Below are 19,553 nucleotides of genomic sequence, written 5' to 3'. Positions count from 1 at the left end.
GGCCTGGCTCTGAGCTGTGTGCGTGTGATCCCTCATTTCGTGTGAAGCAGCTGTCCTGACGGCGCCTTTGCGCAGGTATGAGGACAGATGGCCGCGGGAAAAGCCTACGCATACCACAGCCACCTCACTGGGGGAGCTGCACCTGCTCCAGCCAACTTTATGCTTTTGTGTTTTTTATTAGTATGAGCTTTGCATTTGCAGGAAATGTCTTTAAAATGTTTTGATTTCCATTGCATATCGGGGCCAGCATTGGTTTCTTTAGAAATACACATTGGATTTTATTCTGTGGATCACTGAGTACAAGTCAGTGCTTAATCCGCCTGTATAAGGGGACTTCTGACAGTAATTTACTCTAAAATGTTTACTGACCTGGTCTGGTAGGAGATAAAGGTTTTCCTTAATATTTAGTGATTATTCTTAAATACTTATGCTAACGTTAAAGTGATTAGTGTCAAATGATGTTTGGATGCTTCCCCTTTGCAGGGCGTGCGGGGCGAGTATCTAAAGGGTATTGTTACAGACTCATCCACAGGGATTTCTGGGACAGCTCCATCTCTGACCACGTCGTTCCGGAGATGCTGGTAATACTCTTTGGTCATTTTCTTTTTTTTTTTTTAAAGACTTTATTTATTTATTTGAGAGAGAAAGAATGAGACACAGAGAGAGCATGAGAAGGGGAGGGTCAGAGGGAGAAGCAGACTCCCCGCTGAGCAGGGAGCCCGATGCGGGACTCGATCCCGGGACTCCAGGATCATGACCTGAGCCGAAGGCAGACGCTTAACCAACTGAGCCACTCAGGTGCCCACTCTTTGATCATTTTCAAAGTTTATTTTTTACAGACAGAGTTTTACTGAATCATCTAAGTAATATAATCTTTGGTGTTCTATAATTTTGATTCCAGAAAAATCATCTGACCAAACTAGTCTTTAATCACAGTGCTAGCTTGCCATTTACTAAGGACCACGCACTCTGCTAGGACTTCACATGCATGTTCAGTCTGTCATGGGAGGAGTGGTTCCTCATGTCTTTGGGCTCCATAGCCCCTTTACAGCTCATGAACGTGGGGTTGGCTGCTTGCTTCCTCTTCTCTGTCTCTCCTCTCCTCTCTTCTTCCTTATCTGCTTCATCTTACTCTTCCTTCTCTATCCCCGCTTCTTTCCCCATCTCTCTCTTCCCTCTCCTCCCTCCCCCATCTGTGTCTCTCCCCCTCCTCTCCATGTCTCTCCCCCCTCCCCTACCTCCCCCGTCTCTGTCTCCTCTTCTTGTCTCTCTCCTGCTCTTTCTCCTCTTCTTGCCCTCTGTCTCTCTCTCCATCTTCTGTTTTTCTGTTTCTCTCCTCCTCTCTTCTGCTCTGTGTCTGAAGTACTAGTCATGTGGGTAGGTTAATTATTTCGTTATTTTATTATTCCTAAATTTCTGCTCTTTTCAGCGTTGTCCGTTAGGAAGCACAATATTGAAAGTGAAATTGCTGGACATGGGTGAACCGAGAGCTTTGCTGGCAACCGCCCTTTCTCCGCCTAGTCTGAGTGACATTGAACGAACCATCCTTCTACTAAAGGAGGTACGTCTGTCTGATGTACGTCGGTGTTGGGAAAAGCTAAGATTTTGTTGGGTAAATTTTAGAATTTTCGTATTGTGGATATCTTTAAAGAATTTTGATTGTCATGAATAATCAGCATTTGCTTGAGAAGGCATGTGCAATGCCTCATTGTTGATTGTAGATTCCACACCTGTTGTTTACTCCAGTTTTGTTAGTTGTGCTGCTGAGGCTAGTTGTGCTGCTGAGGCTCTTAGCTTTGCACGTCTCCCCCTCCCTCCGTCTGCTGTGTGCTGGCTCCCCCGGGGGGTGCTGGGAGAAGAGATGTGTATGACGATATTGAACGGTTTTTTTTTAAGATTTTATTTATTTTTTAGAGAGCGAGCGAGAGAGAAACAGCATGAGAGGGGAGAGGGTCAGAGGGAGAAGCAGGCTCCCCGCTGAGCCGGGAGCCCGATGTGGGACTCGATCCCAGGACCCTGGGATCATGACCTGAGCTGAAGGCAGACGCTTAACCATCTGAGCCACCCAGGCGCCCCTGAACGATTATTCTTAAATATACCTTTCTGCACATGTTAAAGTAATTAACGCCAAATGGTGTTGGCACATTTCTTCTTCGAAGGCTGTGCGGGACAAGTGTCCAAAGGGCACTGTTGTCGGCTGATGCACAGGGATTTGGGGACAGCTCTCCCTGAGGCATCTGCCTGTGGTGCCCATCAGCTCCTTGGCTGTCTCCGCACTTCGCTGTCTCTGTGCAGGTCTGTCTCCACCCATCCTCTAGCTGTCTCCTTCCCTTGCGGGAAACTGCTTTGCCTCCTTGGATCCTTGGATTCCTCACCCTGCTCGCGCTGTGCTCTTGCTGCTTGCAGCCCCGGCCTTGGCCTGCATGCCACTTCGTGGGGCTGTAGATGTTCTGCTTCTGGCCCTCAAAGTTGGGGGTGCTCTGGCATTTGACTTTATTCTGATTCCTGTATTGGTTTCTATGAAATACCCTTTGTCAAGTTAAGGAAGTTTGTCCCCATAGACAGTTTAATACTTTGCATTGTGAGCGACCACTGCGATGTGGTAGTTATTAGGCCTTTGGTTTCATATGGTGCATGCCATATTTGTTAAATTGCGAGTGAAATAGACCTTTGTGGGCGGATCTTGAGTGTTACCTTGTGGTGTCACCTTTTTAAAAAATAATAAAATGTATTCTAAGTTCCTAAAAGCAAATTAAAAGAATCTTTTTTGGTAGCATCAGTTTTTCGTCAGTCAATTTAGATGTCTTTTAGAATAATCTTTATCACCAGAATTTGGTCTTCATTTCCTGTTTAGACCCTCTGCCTTAAGGGAAAAAAGTGCAAGAAGAAGTCAGTGCTTGCTAACAGGGTTAATTTATTTTGTAAAGGTTGGGGCACTTGCAGTGAGTGGGCAGAGAGAAGATGAGAACCCTCATGATGGTGAACTGACCTTCTTAGGAAGAGTTTTAGCCCAGCTTCCTGTTAATCAACAGCTCGGTAAACTCATAGTCCTCGGACACGTATTTGGATGTCTAGACGAATGTCTTATTATAGGTAAGTATGAGCACATGGAAATCTGCCAGAAGGGGTGTGGAAATCCACTCTAATGATCTCACCTCGTCTTTGTTTTTCTGTTGTTAGCGGCAGGTCTTTCTTTGAAGAACTTTTTTGCAATGCCTTTTAGGCAGCATCTTGATGGATACAGGTACGTAACATTCATAGTTTTAAAAGTCACTTTGTTTTAATGGTATCGCATGACACTTTGTTATCCGTTTCTAGGAACAAAGTGAATTTCTCTGGCAATAGTAGGAGTGACTGTATTGCACTTGTTGAGGCTTTTAAAGTAAGTTTTCTCTGTGCGGGGGGGGGGGGGGGTGAAGCAACTACTGTGGATTGTTACATTTTCCTACCATAACCCTGTCTCTGCCGGAAGCAACATGATCATGGCTTGTTGATGTCCAACATGAAACAGACCATGTTGGAAGAAGTAAATGGGGGAGGGAGTCCAATTTTATGAAATTGATTGGAAAAAATTAAATTTGTGTTTTCTGTGGTCAAAATGTGTTGAAATGAGACTTTAAAGTTTTTTAATTAGCTAATAAAGTGTTTTTGAGACTGGGTCCTTTACTTTTAGATGTGGCAGACTTGCAGAGAGAGAGGAGAGCTGCGGCATCCAAAGGTTGGTTCTTCTGTTTGTGGCCGGTGGTGAGGGACCCGGGGAGACTCCCCGAGGCTTCTCTCTTGGCCTGATCACCGCAGGTGACACAGGAGAGCGCCATGCCTGCACTGAGGTCACTGTGACCTGTCCTCAGAGGGCGGCAGGCTGTAACAGTGAGCAGACAGTCGTGGGGCAAAGAGCCTGTCTTTGCTGGCAGTGGTCCCTCGCAGGGGCAGCTCTCAGCTCTGGGGGCCTGCGGCCGAGCCCTGCTGTGTGGCTGGCCTTCCACCTCCACGTGCGCATGATCCTGCGCAGGGTCAGGAGCCGCCCCAGCTGCCAGTGCTGGTCCTTGACGTGTGTGCCTTGGGGCACCGGGCACAACCAGCAACTCCGGAGCCTTTCCTTTTGCTGTTTGTCAGCTCAGTTTTAGAGAATAGGCTTAAAAGAATTCAACATGTAGACCTCCTTTTTTTTTTTTTTTTCTTTTTGGTCCGGTTTTGTTCCCCTTCTAAACTGATTAGGTTCAAAAGACTGTTGATGGGTTTGTGCGCTTAAATTTGCCAACTCTAGAGGTATCCTTAGAAGAGCTACTTACGTTAAGGTTAAAACTTCCTTTTAAAGAGTCAGCCATGGTTTTTCTCTGGTTGGTATACGTGTTCTTTTTGACTTACAATTTTGGATGACATAGATGTATTATGGTAGCCAAATTCACTCTAATTTGTTCATTAACATTGTGCCTTTACTTAAAGGATGAACTTGACTGGGGGCGGTTAAATTACATTCAAATCAAGAGAATCAGAGAGGTGAGTCGTGAGTTCTGTGGGTGTTTGTGAGGTGCCCGTGGTGCGCAGTGTGGTGGTGAGCCCTCCGCCTCCAGTGGGGTCTGTGTTCGTGGTGCGTGTTCAGGATGCACTTTCTGTGGTATGTAATTGATGAATATTTATGTTTAAGTATAGAGTACACACATACAACCTGTATGTATGATTAAATATATGTATTTAACTCATACTGTTGTCGTATTCTTATAATTCCAAAAATGATAACATCATTTTCTCATTCTGAATATTGTGTACTTGTGCCCTCTCGGATTCTTGATTAGGTTTGTGTGTTCAGGAGGTCCCGAAACCACCCTCTGGCTCAGTGATTGGCTAGAAAGACTCACAGATCTCAGAAAAGCTATTCTACTCATGGTTATAGTTTATTAGAGCTAAGGGATGCAGGTTAAAATTAGCAAAGGTGAAAGGTACATGGGGAGAGGTCCAGACGACCCAGGTGCAAGGCTTCTTCCGTTGGCTTTCCTGCGGGCTTGCGGGCACAGCCAGCTCTGCCAGCCACCATGGATGACAGCAGGCGTGAGGTATTGCCAACTGAAGAGGCTCACTTGGGCCTTGGTATCCAGGGTTTTCCTCGAGGTTGGTTATGTAGGCCTGGGGTGCCCGCAGAGCTGACCCTACTTAACTTAGTTGTTCGCCCCTGCAGAGCTCATGCTGGTACTGCAGGGCACAGTGCCTCCACCCTAAATCCTATTGCTGCCACCAGCTGCTGGTCGGCTCCAAGGCCTCAGGCAGACAGGACACTCTTCTGCGGCAGGATGTTCCAAGGGCTGAGAGGCCGTGTCCCAGGAACCAAACCTGGCTTTGGAATGTGCAGGTGTGGACAGCCCAGGCCTGCTGGCTTAACCCTTCACTATGCAGTTTGTGCATGCTTAGCCTCTTTGACTTTCAGAGGACTTACTCTTGGTTTGCTTTGTCGGTCTTCCTGTAGGTTTTTTTTGGGGAAGGGGAAAGGCAGAGGATTTAATTGATTTTTGCTTTTTTCTGTTAATTTAGTTCTTTGTTTCTTGGTTTAGTTTTTTAGTTTTCCTGAGATGAATATTTAATCCATTAATATTTCCAGTTTTTCTAGTTAAAAGCATTTAAAGCTGTGTATTTTCTTGTGCACAATTTGGCCACATCCCATTGATTTTTGATAAAGTAGGGATCATCGTTAGTCCCATCTCTAAGTTTTTTAGTGTTGGTTTCCTTTTTGACTGAAGAGATTTTAAGTAGAATATTTTAATTTTCACTTAGAAATATTAAAAAAAAATTTTTTTTTAAGATTTTATTTATTTGAGAGAGAGAGAGATAGAGAGAGCACAAGTGGGGAGGAGAGGGAGAAGCAGGCTCCCCGCAGAGCAAGGAGCCCGATGTGGGACTCGATCCCAGGACCCCGGGATCATGACCGAGCCGAAGGTAGATGCTTAACCTACTGAGCCACCCAGGTGCCCTAGAAATTTTTTAGATATCTTGCTTTGTGGTTCATTTCAGATTTTATTGCATTTTGGTCAGAAAAATTGACTTGCATACTTTTAAACTGATCTTTAACTAGAGAAGTCCTATGTGACAGCAGCCTTAAGAAAGGTTTCAGGAACATGGAAGTACATAGGCTGATGTGGGTGGTGGGCTTGGCTCTTCCATGTTCCAGGCTTTTCCCACCTCCTCACAGGTCATGGCTTTTAAGTTTTTCTGTCTTTCCAGTTCTTTTTAGTTGTTTTCCAGTTAATGTTCACACCTGTGGTTTGTATTTTTTTTTTTTTTACCTTTTTAGTTTATTGAGATAATTTTGTGGTAAATTAATTTATGAACAATTTATAGGTATTTGGGGTTGTGTATCCTCATGTGTGTGTACTTTGATGTTTTGTGTGAAATGGTTTTTATTGCAACGGGGTGATTTGTTCAGAGCAGCTTTTGAACCATTGGTCACTTGAGCTTGGGTTTTTTTTTTTTTTTAATTTTATTTAAATTCTAGTTAGCTAACATATAGGGTAATACTGGTTTCAGGAGTAGAATTCAGTGATTCATCACTTAATACAGCACCTGGTGCTCATCCCAACAAGTGCCCATCCCTCACCCACGTCCCTCCAGCAACCCTGTTCTCAGCTTTTTTTTTTTTTTTTTGAGATTTTATTTGTGTGAGAGAGAGCGAGTGGGGAGGGGCAGAGGGAGAGGAAGAATCTTAAGCAGACTCTGAGCTGAGCGTGGAGCCTGATGCGGGGCTCCATCTCACGACCCTGAGACCATGACCTGAGCCAAAATCAAGAGTCGGACACTTAACCGACTGCCATCCAAGTGCCCCTGTTCTCATCTTGTTTTTAATCACAGAAGCAGTACACATCCATGCGGAGGTTTTGAGGTGTGTAAAGGACTTAAAGCAGAGGATATGGTTCTGGTTACTTGCTTTGCGATGCCCAGAGGCATTGTAGGTGCATGTTTGTAGCAGTTGTGTGTGTGTGTGTGCGCGCGCGCACGCTTGTGCACTTACAAGGATCGTGAAGGACGTATGGTTCTGTGTCCTGGTATGTTCTGTTAGTGTTGTATTGAACATACTTTCCATTTCTTATTTATCTTCTTATTCATTCGTCTTTAATAAGGTGATTCTTAATAAATGTAGTGTTTAGGGGCGCCTGGGGGGCTCAGTCGTTAGGGTCTGCCTTTGGCTCAGGTCATGATCCCAGGGTCCTGGGATGGAGTCCTGCATCGGGCTCCCTGCTCCACGGGAAGCCTGCTTCTCCCTCTCCCTCTGCCACTCCCCCTGCTTGTGTTCCCTCTCTCGCTGTGTGTGTCTCTCTCTCTGTCAGATAAATAAGTAAAATCTTAAAAAAAAAAAAAAATAAATGCAGTGTTTAATCCCATAGATATATGAGTGTTTTCTGCATTGTACACTTACTTTTCAGTGTTTTCATTATTCTGAGTAGCGTAAGTACTTTGAGACATCATATTTCCATGTGTTTTTCTCAGGTGGCTGAATTATATGAAGAATTGAAGAACAGGATCTCCCAGTTCAACATGTATGTTGGTTCTCGGAGGCCAGTCAGGGACCAGGAGTATATATATAAGCAGCGGTTCATCCTGCAGGTGTGCTGGGGTTCCCTGGACGTCTGTTCTTGTCCCTTCTCCTTGCTAAGTGTCATGGTTGAGAAAGTACCCCCGCCTTCTTTCTGATACAAATCATGCCTCAGGAGATTTTAGGCCCATGATGTTCACACCGCTTTTGGGGATAGCATAGTGCAGGTTTTCCATGTCATCGAGTTGGTCATCCAGCCCCATTGCTGGTCTCCAGGGGAATGTTTCCGTAGCATACCAGCCATCGTTACTGCTTTAGGAGAGGTCCTTGGGTTTTTGCTTTTAAGAAACTAAAAATGTTCTTAATATTATTCAACATATATAGCTGTTCCCTTACACTGAAAGTATTAACTTTAGGGGACATGATCAGGCTAGCTTGTTGGATGGGATCTTACAGGGATTGTGTAGAGGGAAGCGTATCCTACAAAGGGGCTAATGCTTCTACTTTGGGGTTCAGAGAAGGAATACATCTGTACACATCAGCATGTAGAATTGGGTTGTAGGTGGATGTCTGTGAATGAAGTGATGCTGGAAAACAGTGTTTTTCTGGATGTCAGATTGCCTTGAGGCCGGGGAGAGTCTTCCATGAGTGTATGTTTCCAGTGGAGTATTTTGATTGACGAAGGGACTTTTTGCAGAGTGCTATTTAGAAGTACATATTGGCTGTGCTTCTTGGGGCCTGGAGAGGTGCCTGGCCCCATAGAGGTGAGTATGTCAGACGATGGGTGAGACAGTGTGTACAGGCATTCGCACCTTCACTCAACTACCACTCTTTCCTAAACTTCCCTCTGAGACGGGTTCCAACTCTTTTGAAGGAGAACGTGTCCAGAGTGCTTCTGTTAGTAATGGTGAAATCATCAGAATTGTGACTTTCTACTTGATTGGTAGAGGGTCTAGTATTTTTATATAAAATCCTCCTTTACCTTACAGATGTTCGTTATTTCTGGGAAGAGAATAGTGTATTGTTGAGAGAGACCGGTAAATAATGTTGCTGGTTCATGAAAATCCAGTTCTCTTCCAGGTGGTATTGGCAGGTGCTTTTTACCCAAATTACTTCACTTTCGGACAGCCTGATGAGGAGATGGCGGTGAGGGAGCTGGCTGGCAAAGACCCAAAGACAACCATCGTGGTAGGAGCTCCATTTCAGTGTGGCTACTGCAGAACGTTATAGCCCTCCAATTGTTCCCAATTTATAAGGACCTGGTGGATTTTTCCCCCCTAAAGTGAATATTATGGCTTGTTTGACCTTTTCACATCTACTTGCTCCTCAGTTTGGCTTCCTTTTTTGCAGACCTGGCCTTGAAAGAAAGTCTTGAGAAATTACATGTTTATGACTAATGCTGATTGATCATATGCTGTTTTGAAGGATTTAAGACACTTCTCCATAAGTTTAAGAAATGAAATTGTTAACTGTTAGTTAACAATTTCATTTCACACAAAGTGTAAAATGTTACTGGTTGGCAGCTTCATACTGGGATTTAAACTGTGATCCCCAGACCTGAATGTGATCCCCAGACCTGAATGTATTCCAGTAGAATCACCCAGAGAATGTTTATTTTATTTTATTTTTTTTAAAGATTTTTTATTTATTCATTTGAGAGAGAATGAGATAGAGAGAGCATGAGAGGGGGGAGGGTCAGAGGGAGAAGCAGACTCCCTGCCGAGCAGGGAGCCCGATGCGGGACTCGATCCTGGGACTCCAGGATCATGACCTGAGCCGAAGGCAGTCGCTTAACCAACTGAGCCACCCAGGCGCCCGAGAATGTTTATTTTAAAAATCATGTTTGAGGGCCCCATGCTACAGAATCTGAACTAGAAGGAATGGCCTGAAAATTAGTATTTAAATAACACATGTTTTCAGTGAATCTGATAATCAGCCACAGGCTTGGACCATTGCTCAACATTTGTAGATCATTTGTTTAAACCTGAGCACATGGTAACCTCAGGAAGCACAACCGGAATAAAGCATGCAGGAATTGGACTTCTATTGGACTTCTTGGTTCCATCATCAGTTTCTCTGATAATGGGGAGGTGTAAAGCACTTGGCCACACTTGCTGGCATACAGTAAGCGCTCGATCTTGCCAGCTTTCCCTATTGTTGTGAATGTCCTCACAGTTGCTGAAGAGATCATGCACGGGGCAGGGAGGGTCGCAGATTACTTGTGGAGATCTTTGAAGAGCCTAAAAGTTGCTGGTGCTCAGGCTGGAGATAGGCCGCTGAGATGCACTTCATATCTAGGGAAGGGGTTTTAATTTAAAAGGTGGTCATTAGCCTTTTATCGCTGCTGGGGGCTCTGCTCCCGTGGATCTTCAGGGTGGACTAGGTTCTTTTGGTTGGCTTCCTCGAATCCCTTCGTGGTATTCTCCCCTTCCCTGGGTACTTGGAGAAGGATCCCATAGGAGTCTCTTCAGACACGGAGCTGTGCTTGCCTCCTCCATCCACGAGGCAGCCTGTTCACCATGCACTCTGGGGGCCAAAAATTTGTTTTCTGTGTATGTTGTAAAAACCCAATGATAGCTAGTATTGACCCCGCACTCACCTGAGAAGCCCTTTATGACATACTTTGTATTCATGCTTCTCTGAGCCTCACATTGACCCCTCGAGGTGGGGATTTACCATCAGCCTTACTTCATGGGGTGGTTGAGTCCTAGGGTGACTCCATACTTTGCCTCAGGAGACTTGACAAGACAGCTCAGAGCCCAGGCATTCGCGCCCACCCACCGCCTCTCTCGTGGGGCCAGGGTGGGTCCTGAGACAAGCAGGACCTGGTGGCAAGGAGCCGGGGCCTCAGGTTTCCTGCCAGAGCCAGAGCCTGGAACAGGAATTACCGGGACAGAAGAGGGAAAGTGAGCTCTCGGGGCTAGGAGAGGTCTGCAGCAGCTCAGGGTGCTTTACTTTGGGCTGTGGTGGTGGGAGTGCCCCCGTCCCTAACCTGTGCTGTGCTCCTCCCCCCCATAGTTCCCATTATTCCTTATGTAGAAAAGGGTCTTTTAAAGAGATGCATTTAGTCAGCTTGATTACTTGAAGGTAAAATAAAACACAACTCTTATTTTTTGTTAGATTTTGGATTATTTTAACAGAGAAAGAATTACCTTTTATTTAACGTATATTTATCATTAAAATTTACTTGTAATGTAAAAGTCATCAGTCATTAAATCCCTAACCGTAGAGTCTACATATTATGGTTAAAGACAGTGAATTTTGTTTTTGTGAAATAAATAACGTGCAGCAGCTTTAGCTTCTGAACGTTACAATGTTTTGTTAGCTCTGACACCTGCTCTGATGAATACTGTATTGTGTGTTACAGTTGAAGCACATTCCCCCCTATGGATTTCTCTACTATAAACAGCTACAGTCTCTCTTTCGACAGTGTGGTCAAGTCAAATCCATTGCATTTGATGGTGCAAAGTAAGTCATGTATTTTTGTGTAACAACTGCAATTATGAAAGAGCCATCACGTGTTCAGTGTTTGCGGGGAACTAATTCTTAAAACTGAGTGCATGTGGAAATGGGCCTCTATTCGGGCTGCTCAGCATCACCTTGGAACGGAGCTTTGGTTTATCTTGTTATCATTAGTGATTTATCTTCCTTGTCAACCAAGTGAGCTCCTAAAGGTGCTAAGTGGGGGGCTCGGTGGTCTGATAACTAGAAGGCTCCGTGGTGCTGTGGGTGCTGTGGTGGGTGCTTGGAGCCTGCGCCTGTCCCTAGGTTTTCATGGGGTGTCCCTAGTAGGGCCACAAAGAGGCCCCAGAGTAGGGTTTATCTGCTTGTAGTTATTTACAACATACATGTTCTAAATATTTTTGGAAGACAGATAATGCAAAAACTCAGTTATATTGCACCTTATTTTAGTTGCAGATAAAGGAAACAAGATGGTATGTTTTGAAGTATCACTTTGAGTTTTTATTTCTAAGAGGGACTGTCGTGCTTAAAGACTATTTACAGTTTTAACCATCTAGCTGAATTCCTGGGACCAGGTGAAACTTAGGTCTCTGACTGCTCTGCCATCTTGCTCATCATCCCTATTTACAGTTTTAAATTGAATTTTAGTTTTAAAATTAGATATTTTTTTCTGGTGTTCTATAAATCGTATTTCATTTATAAAACTTGGTAAAATCTAGTGAACAAGAAACACTTCCACTCTTTCTTTGACTGATGTCCAGTAACTCAAGTTGAGCACATTCAGTCCCTTTTCCGCTTGGATTAATTCCCTCAAACATTTTAAGTTCTGTTCCTATGATTAATATATTGATTTTCTTTGTAAGCATGTAAGCACGTGCATCTTCCCCCTGGCTTGTGCTTGTGCTCACATGGTAAATTCGTAACACTAGCAAAGTCTAAGTTCTTTTAACAACCGTTACAGTTTTAACTAATTAAGCTTAAAATATCTCAAGGTTTTTCAAGTACCTAATACAAATTACAGTGAAATTTTTGATCGCATTTACAGAATCACTTCTTTAAAACTGGAATCACACAGTGAAGTTCTCTTTCTTGAATATTGGAAGTCCATTTGCCTTGGCTGAGGTTCCAGTTACGGGTGGGCGTTCTTTGATGGGTTGAGTGGCCTGCAGTCTGGGCTCTCACTGATCTTCGTCACTGGGCTGAATTCTGTGTTTGTTTCATTTTCTTCCTGTCTGAGCCTTTGTTAAAGGTATTTTAATCCTATTTTGCGTGGTTCCTTGTATTTCTGGCATTTTAGTCACCGTAGCAATGTCATGTCAGTTACTTGGCGAAGTTACTGTGTTCTTCTGGTTATACCAGGAACAGTTCTTGTGCATCAGGTGTTTAAAGGCAAAGAATGACATGAATCACTATTTGACAGAGTGAAGGCTGGATTCCTTCTGGGATTGTGCAGGGCCCGCTTTAGCGAGGAATCCATGTCAGGTGTGAAGGGCATCTGGGCACAGGTAGTAAGTGCATGGATGCATCTTTTCCTCCCGTATGAAGCTTTCAACCCAGTTGTGGGGTTCTGTAGACATTTGCCTGTCGTGAAATGTTGTGGGAGAGGCCCAGGTGGTCAGAAGACACTCATTCTGGGCCTCAGGAGCAGTTCACTTGGGACTTACTGAGGAGGTGTGTGAGGTGGACAGTGGGGGTGGCTGGTGGGGCAGGATGGGGTGCTGATCCAGTAGGAGCCCAGTGTGAGCCCATTTGGGACTTTGGAGAGTGTGGGGTGTGTGCCAGCTGCTGGCTTTGTGTCAGGTTTGTGTGGTGGGAGGCCAGGTGCTGTGCTCTGGATGGTCCTTTGTGGCTGCCTGGTCAGGATGGGCATGATAGATGGGCATGTGGAGACCCCTGAGTGTTCTGAGCTGCACTGTTGTGTAGGACTTGGTCAGGGAATGACGAGAGAGGGGCCTTTTGTAGTGACCTAAACCAGAGATAACATTTGAAACAAAGGAGGCAGCAGGTGCAGGTGAGACAGAAGCTCTCTTGGGTTTGGCTGTTGATCACATGTGCAGGACAAAGAAGAGAGGCAGGCCCAGGAGGGCAGGTCTTCGAGACAGCATTGACCAGAGAGGGGCTGTGAGGAGCTGACTCCTGGTGGGGGGAAGGGTGGGCGGGGGTCCCACAGGCGGGACTTCAGAATCCTGCTGCAAGATGAGCATCGTGGAAGTGTGGTCTCAAGTGTGAAAGAAACTGCCTCTGAGGGAGGGACTCTGGAGCCCTCTAGAGAAGGGTGACAGGACAAGGGGTTAACGAATTGGGCACAGGCCAGGGGGAAGATAAGATGCGCGTACTCGGCAGTGAGTCCACCAGGAGGCGGGTGAAGAGGGCAGAGGAGAGCCAGCTGTCCAAGGACAGCAAATGCAGCTTGCAGAGAGGCTAAGCACAGGGATGCACACTGAGTAGGCCAGCCAAGTTAGGGGCTTAACTCTCTTACCTGCTTGACACTCTTCAAGGCTGTGTCCTTTCCAGGGCTCAGGTTACACATTTCTGTGACAGTACTTGCAGGGGTCATAGATCTGTTTGCATGAGTATGATGTTTTGGCCCAGGGGCATTCATGTACAAGCAAATGTGAACTTGGAGCTTTATTTCTTTATACCAGGAAATGCCCAGCAGACACCCTTAGTGCATGCTTGGTTCTCATTCCCCAGAGAAAGGGATGGGAGGGGTGCCCAGAGATGTGGGGGAGGGGGAGGTAGCGTGGGATGTTCGTCAGCATGACTGGGTGGTAAACTCGATGGTGTTTGTGGAGGGAGATCACAGAGATCACTGACCTACTCATTTGTGTGATTTTATCTTATCTGTGTTTTATTTTACAATAAAGTAGAAAAACCTCCAAAACTCAAAAAGCTGTCATTCTGTGTTCATTTTGAGAATTAAGATTTCGTAGCTGAAAAATCTCATTAGCGTTTGGTGTTTATTGTACATTATCTGCATTATATATAAGGTTGATATGTGGTTTTACTTTAATGGTACATCATTGTAATTTTTATTTCTTTTAAGTAAATAATTTTCATTTAAGGAAACACTTCTTGGTTAATTATAAAGTGAAGAGTTACTGGTATTTCAAGGGGAGATGGAGCTGAACATTTCCGTCTAATCTTGAGAGAAATTAATACACACTTAGTTTTTTTTTTTCCAGATGCCTGATAAACTAATTTTTTCTTTCCATTTATGGAGCAGAGCCTTTGTGGAGTTTTCACGTAATCCAACAGAGAGGTTTAAAACTCTTCCTGCAGTGTATATGGCAATTAAGATGTCTCAGCTGAAAGTCTCCCTTGAACTGAAGGTTCACTCTGCAGAGGAGATTGAAGGGAAGGTGGAAGGAGGGGCTGTCTCAAAGCTCAGGAGCACCAGGTATTTCAGAAGGCGGCCAGGCAGGCCTCTGTCCACCTGCTTTTGCAGTTTCAGAGGCTGCGTTTAAATGAACCTTGCAGCCAGAGCCCTGGTTTCCTCATCTCCTGGCTGTGTGTACCTGGGTACATTACTTGACCTCTCTGAACCTTGGTGCTTTTCTCATCTGTTTGTTTTTTTTTTCAGTTTTATGGCAAAATAATTGCCATCCATCGCTGTGCAAGTTGAAGGCGTTCAGCATGACAGTTTGATTTCCTTACACTGTGAAGTGACTACCACAGGACATTCAGTTAACACAAAAATTTATCCTTGTGACGAGGACTCTTAGGATCTGTTCTCCTAATGACTTTCCTGTGTGTCTTACGGTAGTGTTAGTGGTAGGGACCGTGTTGCACACTCTATCCCTAGGACTTACTTACCGTAGAACTGGAAGTTTGTATCTTTTAACCGTCTTCCTCGTGTTCCCCCTTCTCCTACCCTCCGTCTCTAGTACCTCAAGTCTGATCTCTTTTTCTATGAGTTTTTTTTTAATAGATTCTTTTTTTTTTTTAATTTTTTTTGGAAGATTTTATTTATTTGACAGAGAGACCCGGTGAGAGAGGGAACACAAGCAGGGGGAGTGGGAGAGGGAGAAGCAGACTCCCCACTGAGCAGGGAGCCCGATGCGGGGCTCGATCCCAGGACCCCGGGATCATGACCTGAGCCGAAGGCAGACGCTTAACGACTGAGCCACCCAGGTGCCCCTAAATAGATTCTTTTTTTTTTTTTTAAGATTTTATTTATTATTTGACAGAGAATGAGAGAGAGAGAGCACATGAGAGGGGGGAGGGTCAGAGGGAGAAGCAGACTCCCCGCCGAGCAGGGAGCCCGATGCGGGACTCGATCCCGGGACCCTGGGATCATGACCTGAGCTGAAGGCAGTCGCTCAACCGACTGAGCCACCCAGGCGCCCTCTAAATAGATTCTACATGTAAGCGAGACCATACAGTGTTTGTCTGACTTATTTCACTTAGCATATTGCCTTTGAGACCTATCCATGTTGTTGCAAATGGTAGGATTTCCTTGTTTTTATGGCTGAATAATATTCCACTGCATATATATAGCACACTTCCTTATCCATTCGTCCAGTGAGGGACACTTAAATTGTTTCCATGTCTTGTCTGTTGTACATAATGCTGCTATGAACGCGGGGATGCAGGTGTCTTGCTGAGGTAGTGTTTTTGTTACCTTTAGATACATACCCAGAAGTAGAATTGCTGCATCATATGGTGGTTCTCTTTTTAATTTCTTGAGAATTGTCCATACTGTGTTCCATGGTGGCTGTACCAGTTTACAATCCCACCAGCGCACAGCATTTGTCTTTTTGATGATGGGCACTCTGAAAGGCGTGAGCTGATACCTTGTTGTGGTTCTTATTTGTATTTCCCTGATGACTAGTGATATTGAGTATCTTTTCATGTACCTGTTTGCCTTTTGTGTATCGTCTTTGGAGAAATCTCTGTTTAAGACTTTTGGCCATTAAACAATTTTTTTTCCTATTGAGTTGTGTCTGTTTAATAGATATGGTACCTATTGTACAAGGTTGTTGAGAAGATTGAGCGGAATCATGAAAGTAATTCTCAGTTTAAATAGAAGGGATTAGACCTAATATTAGTTCCTCATTTCCTTTGTTTAAGCACAGTGGCGTATTCTCTGTTCTCATCAGAGCAGATGGTAGGGCAAAACAGAGATGCAGCTGGGAGCACCTGGGGGCTGGCCAGCACAAGCTGCCCCTTCCTCGTGGAGGAACAGGAAGGCTGGGCTGCCCATGTGGCTGGCCCCGCGTGGTGGCACTCACCACTTGGCAGCTGTCGTTGGGCATGTGGATTTTCTTTTCTTGGGCCAAATTAAATCACCCTTCAGGATTTATGAAGGATTCCTTTCCCTTTTGGTCACACTTTTTGAGTACCATGTGTAGGAATTCTCAGTCATCCTTTCTTATTTGTGACCTTTTTAATTTTATGAGGAACTTGACAGGAATTTGGGGGAATTGGTGAGAAAGGGAGATATGTCCCATTGAATCTCATCCCGTGGGGGAGGTTTAGATTCTGAGACTCTGGGGGTGCAGCGGGTTAGGTCTGTAACACAGGGAGGATCTTTTCTTCTGGTAACTTTGCCTGAGTCACTCTTACTTCAGAAATGGGTCTGAAAAGTTGAAGAGAGAGTTGGGTCAGGATCTCTTGTATAATTTTTCTTCTTTTTCTTTGAATAAAAGCATTAGGAAAGGGATATTTTGTTTTTATCAAATTTGTATTTCATATTCTTGAACTTTAGCTTTTACTCTCTTATTGTCCTGAGGGATGAATGATAACTCCTTGGTTTATCAGAAAATCATGTAGGTCTTTTCTAACAGCATTGAACAGGGCATGGATTCTGGTACTTTCGGAAAGGTCAAAGTCACCTCTGAAACCAGAAATTAGGAAATATTGCAGGTCTTAGATTTAGAATGTGTTCCCTTAAAAGTCGATCTTCTGTAAGAGTCTTGATCTTTAGAATCTATTGTTGAAGGGTAGTGTGTAACTCTTGGGTTGCACGGACCTGCAGGGCAGCTCAGGAAGCTGTCGGAAACTCAAATTTGAGATGAAATCAAATTTGTCATCTCCAGGTTAGGTGTTTTATTAAAATGTTCTTTTCTTGTATAAGCACTGGAATAGTGGGGCCATAACTTCACATACGGAAGTACGTTTTCTTTGTAATACCTGACTTTTTATTTTTTTAAATCACGTTACGTAGGGTGAACGTGGACTTCCAGAAGCAGACAGTAGATCCTGTGCAAGTCTCATTTAACACATTAGACAGATCCCGGGCAATCACAGATCTCCTCTTAACAATTGATGTCACAGAGGTGAGATGGTGTGTTTGAATCATTAGAACTTTTCTGTCGTCTTCACCTAGAGCCGTCATGTTGTAGACATGAAATAGCATGCGTGTACACACACGTGTGCACCTTAGTGATCAAGTAAATGCAGGTGGGTTTGAATTTCTGTCCTTGTTAAATTGAAATGTGGCTACAACACAGAATGAAACACAAATACTCATTCTAGAATCAAAGTGTAATTTTTAGAATGTTAGGTACTGTTTAAGATGCTAAAACATTAATTTTGGCAGCGTGAGACATGTGAATGTTTCAATTGGCATAGTGACGTATGGCTGTGTAATTCAGTTTATGTCAGTAAAGCTGGCGTCAGCATCATTACTCTTCAAGGTGTGGTTGTTACTTCTTCAAATAAAATGTCAGTGGAAATGCACACCTGCTTCCTGGTAAATCTGTGACTACACTTACCACGAGACTTCACACAGAAGCTTGGGCTCCGGGCCGACTGGGAAGCGGCAGCCGGCGTGGGTCCGTGCCTGGCAGCGTGGGCGGGAGGTGCTCGGGGAGGCCCTTTTCCAAGGAACACCCGCTCCTTCTTCTCCCACTTGTCACCGATCCTTCAGGGGCTGCGCTCACAGCACACCCGCCCTCGCTGCCCTTGGTCCTGCCTGCACTCTGTGGGCTGGGCCTACCGCCTGGAGCCCATCTCGAGTGAAACAGTCTGGCCTTCTGTGCCCTCTCAGAGCCTTTCATGTGTTCGTGTGCTGGCAAGTCTCACACCTCTGAGAGGGGGTCTGGGACACACGTGTCCTCACTGCAGGTGACCAGGGAGCCCTCTTGTTCGTAAGCACCTATTCAAAGCCTGTAGAGTTACTTAAGTTCCAGGGAATGCAGCTTGTGAAGTGTAGTATGAATGTCAGCCCTGTGGTGTGAGCATATGATAACCTTGACATAGAAATCCTTTCTAGAATCCATCTCTGCTCCTTTTCCTTCTTTTTTAGGTCGTTGAGGTGGGACACTTCTGGGGATATAGAATTGATGAAAGAAACGCCAGGATTCTGAAAAAGCTTACCGCTGAAATAAACCAATTGGAATTGGTGCCCTTGCCCATCCACCCACATCCAGACTTGGTCTGTCTGGCTCCCTTTGCTGATTTTGATAAAGAAAGATACTTCAGAGCCCAAATCCTTTATGTTTCTGGGAACTCTGCTGAGGTATGTGTTTTTCTGTAACTAATCACTCAAAGGTAAATGAGACAAACTTGTAGCAGTTTACAGAAAACCTTTTCTAATTTTAAGTGGAAATTAAATATAAAATCATTTGAGTTAGAAAAGTAGCCTCATAAAAAGTTATTTCTCTCAGTGCTATGTGGATTTTAGCTCCTGTCGTAAGACTGCTAGATTCTGGAGCTAGAGTAGATCCTTGTGTGGCCACTGGTCAGGTGGCGTGTGGTGTCTGACCCCATATTAAAGTGTGTCCTTTCCCTGTTCTCTAGGTGTTCTTTGTAGACTATGGTAATAGATCTCATGTAGATCTGGATCTTTTAATGGAGATTCCCTGTCACCTTCTTGAACTCCCATTTCAGGTAAGGTAGAGAAGCTGCTGGGTGTGAATGTGTAAGCTGGAAAGGATTCTCGAGGTCACACGGCCTACCCTCAGCCCACAGATAGGGGCCAGGTCCCAGAGTGGGAAGGGACTTGCTTGGTCATATAGGCCAAATTTGATTTCTGCTTTTTTCAAAAAATGTATTGCCACAGACATTTTTGTCAGTATTGTCTGTGGAGTGAGTTAAAATATATGGAGAGTGGTTTCACACTTAGCAAAAACGTAGCTGTTTAACTGAAATAATTTTTTTTTTAATTTGCCCAATTTTTTTTTATTCTTATGTTAATCCCCATGCATTACATCATTAGTTCTAGATGAAGTGTTCCATGATTCATTGTTTGTGCATAACACCCAGTGCTCCATGCAGAATGTGCCCTCAATACCCACCACCAGGCTAACCCATCCTCCCACCAACCTCCCCTCTAGAACGCTGTTTGTTTTTCAGAGTCCATCGTCTCTCATGGTTCGTCTACCCCTCCGATTTCCCCCGCTTCATTCTTCCCCTCCCGCTAGCTTTTTCTTCTTCTTTTTTTTTTTCTTAACATATATTGCATTATTTGTTTCAGAGGTACAGATCTGAGATTCAACAGTCTTGCACAATTCACAGCGCTTACCAGAGCACATACCCTCCCCAGTGTCTATCACCCAGTCACCCCATCCCTCCCACCCCACCCCCCACTCCAACAACACTCAGTTTGTTTCCTGCGATTAAGAAT

General features: G+C 44.6%; 1 protein-coding gene across 4 annotated transcripts in view; it reads left to right on the top strand.

Annotated features, from left to right (window-relative positions):
* The window catches only part of TDRD9 (tudor domain containing 9), a 46,719-nt gene continuing 27,166 nt past the window's right edge, over positions 1 to 19,553 (top strand). For 2 of the 4 annotated variants that reach the window (XM_081829815.1, XM_081829816.1), the window contains exons 1-14: positions 2 to 581; positions 1,430 to 1,561; positions 2,928 to 3,093; positions 3,181 to 3,244; positions 3,319 to 3,382; positions 3,674 to 3,718; positions 4,447 to 4,500; positions 7,474 to 7,590; positions 8,600 to 8,707; positions 10,887 to 10,987; positions 14,208 to 14,381; positions 17,151 to 17,262; positions 18,234 to 18,446; positions 18,728 to 18,817. In XM_081829815.1, coding sequence (XP_081685941.1) covers positions 456 to 581; positions 1,430 to 1,561; positions 2,928 to 3,093; positions 3,181 to 3,244; positions 3,319 to 3,382; positions 3,674 to 3,718; positions 4,447 to 4,500; positions 7,474 to 7,590; positions 8,600 to 8,707; positions 10,887 to 10,987; positions 14,208 to 14,381; positions 17,151 to 17,262; positions 18,234 to 18,446; positions 18,728 to 18,817 — 1,566 coding nt within the window. In that variant the 5' untranslated portion in view covers positions 2 to 455. Of the gene's footprint in view, positions 582 to 1,429; positions 1,562 to 2,927; positions 3,094 to 3,180; positions 3,245 to 3,318; positions 3,383 to 3,673; positions 3,719 to 4,446; positions 4,501 to 7,473; positions 7,591 to 8,599; positions 8,708 to 10,886; positions 10,988 to 14,207; positions 14,382 to 17,150; positions 17,263 to 18,233; positions 18,447 to 18,727; positions 18,818 to 19,553 lie in introns of all 4 variants that reach the window. The other 2 variants (XM_081829817.1, XM_081829814.1) reach the window with 2 other exon arrangements.

Source organism: Leptonychotes weddellii, chromosome 9, assembly GCF_054177405.1.
Source record: "Leptonychotes weddellii isolate Sample4059 chromosome 9, ASM5417740v2, whole genome shotgun sequence".
NCBI lineage: Eukaryota > Metazoa > Chordata > Mammalia > Carnivora > Phocidae > Leptonychotes > Leptonychotes weddellii.
This window is presented reverse-complemented; position numbering and strand designations above follow the sequence as displayed.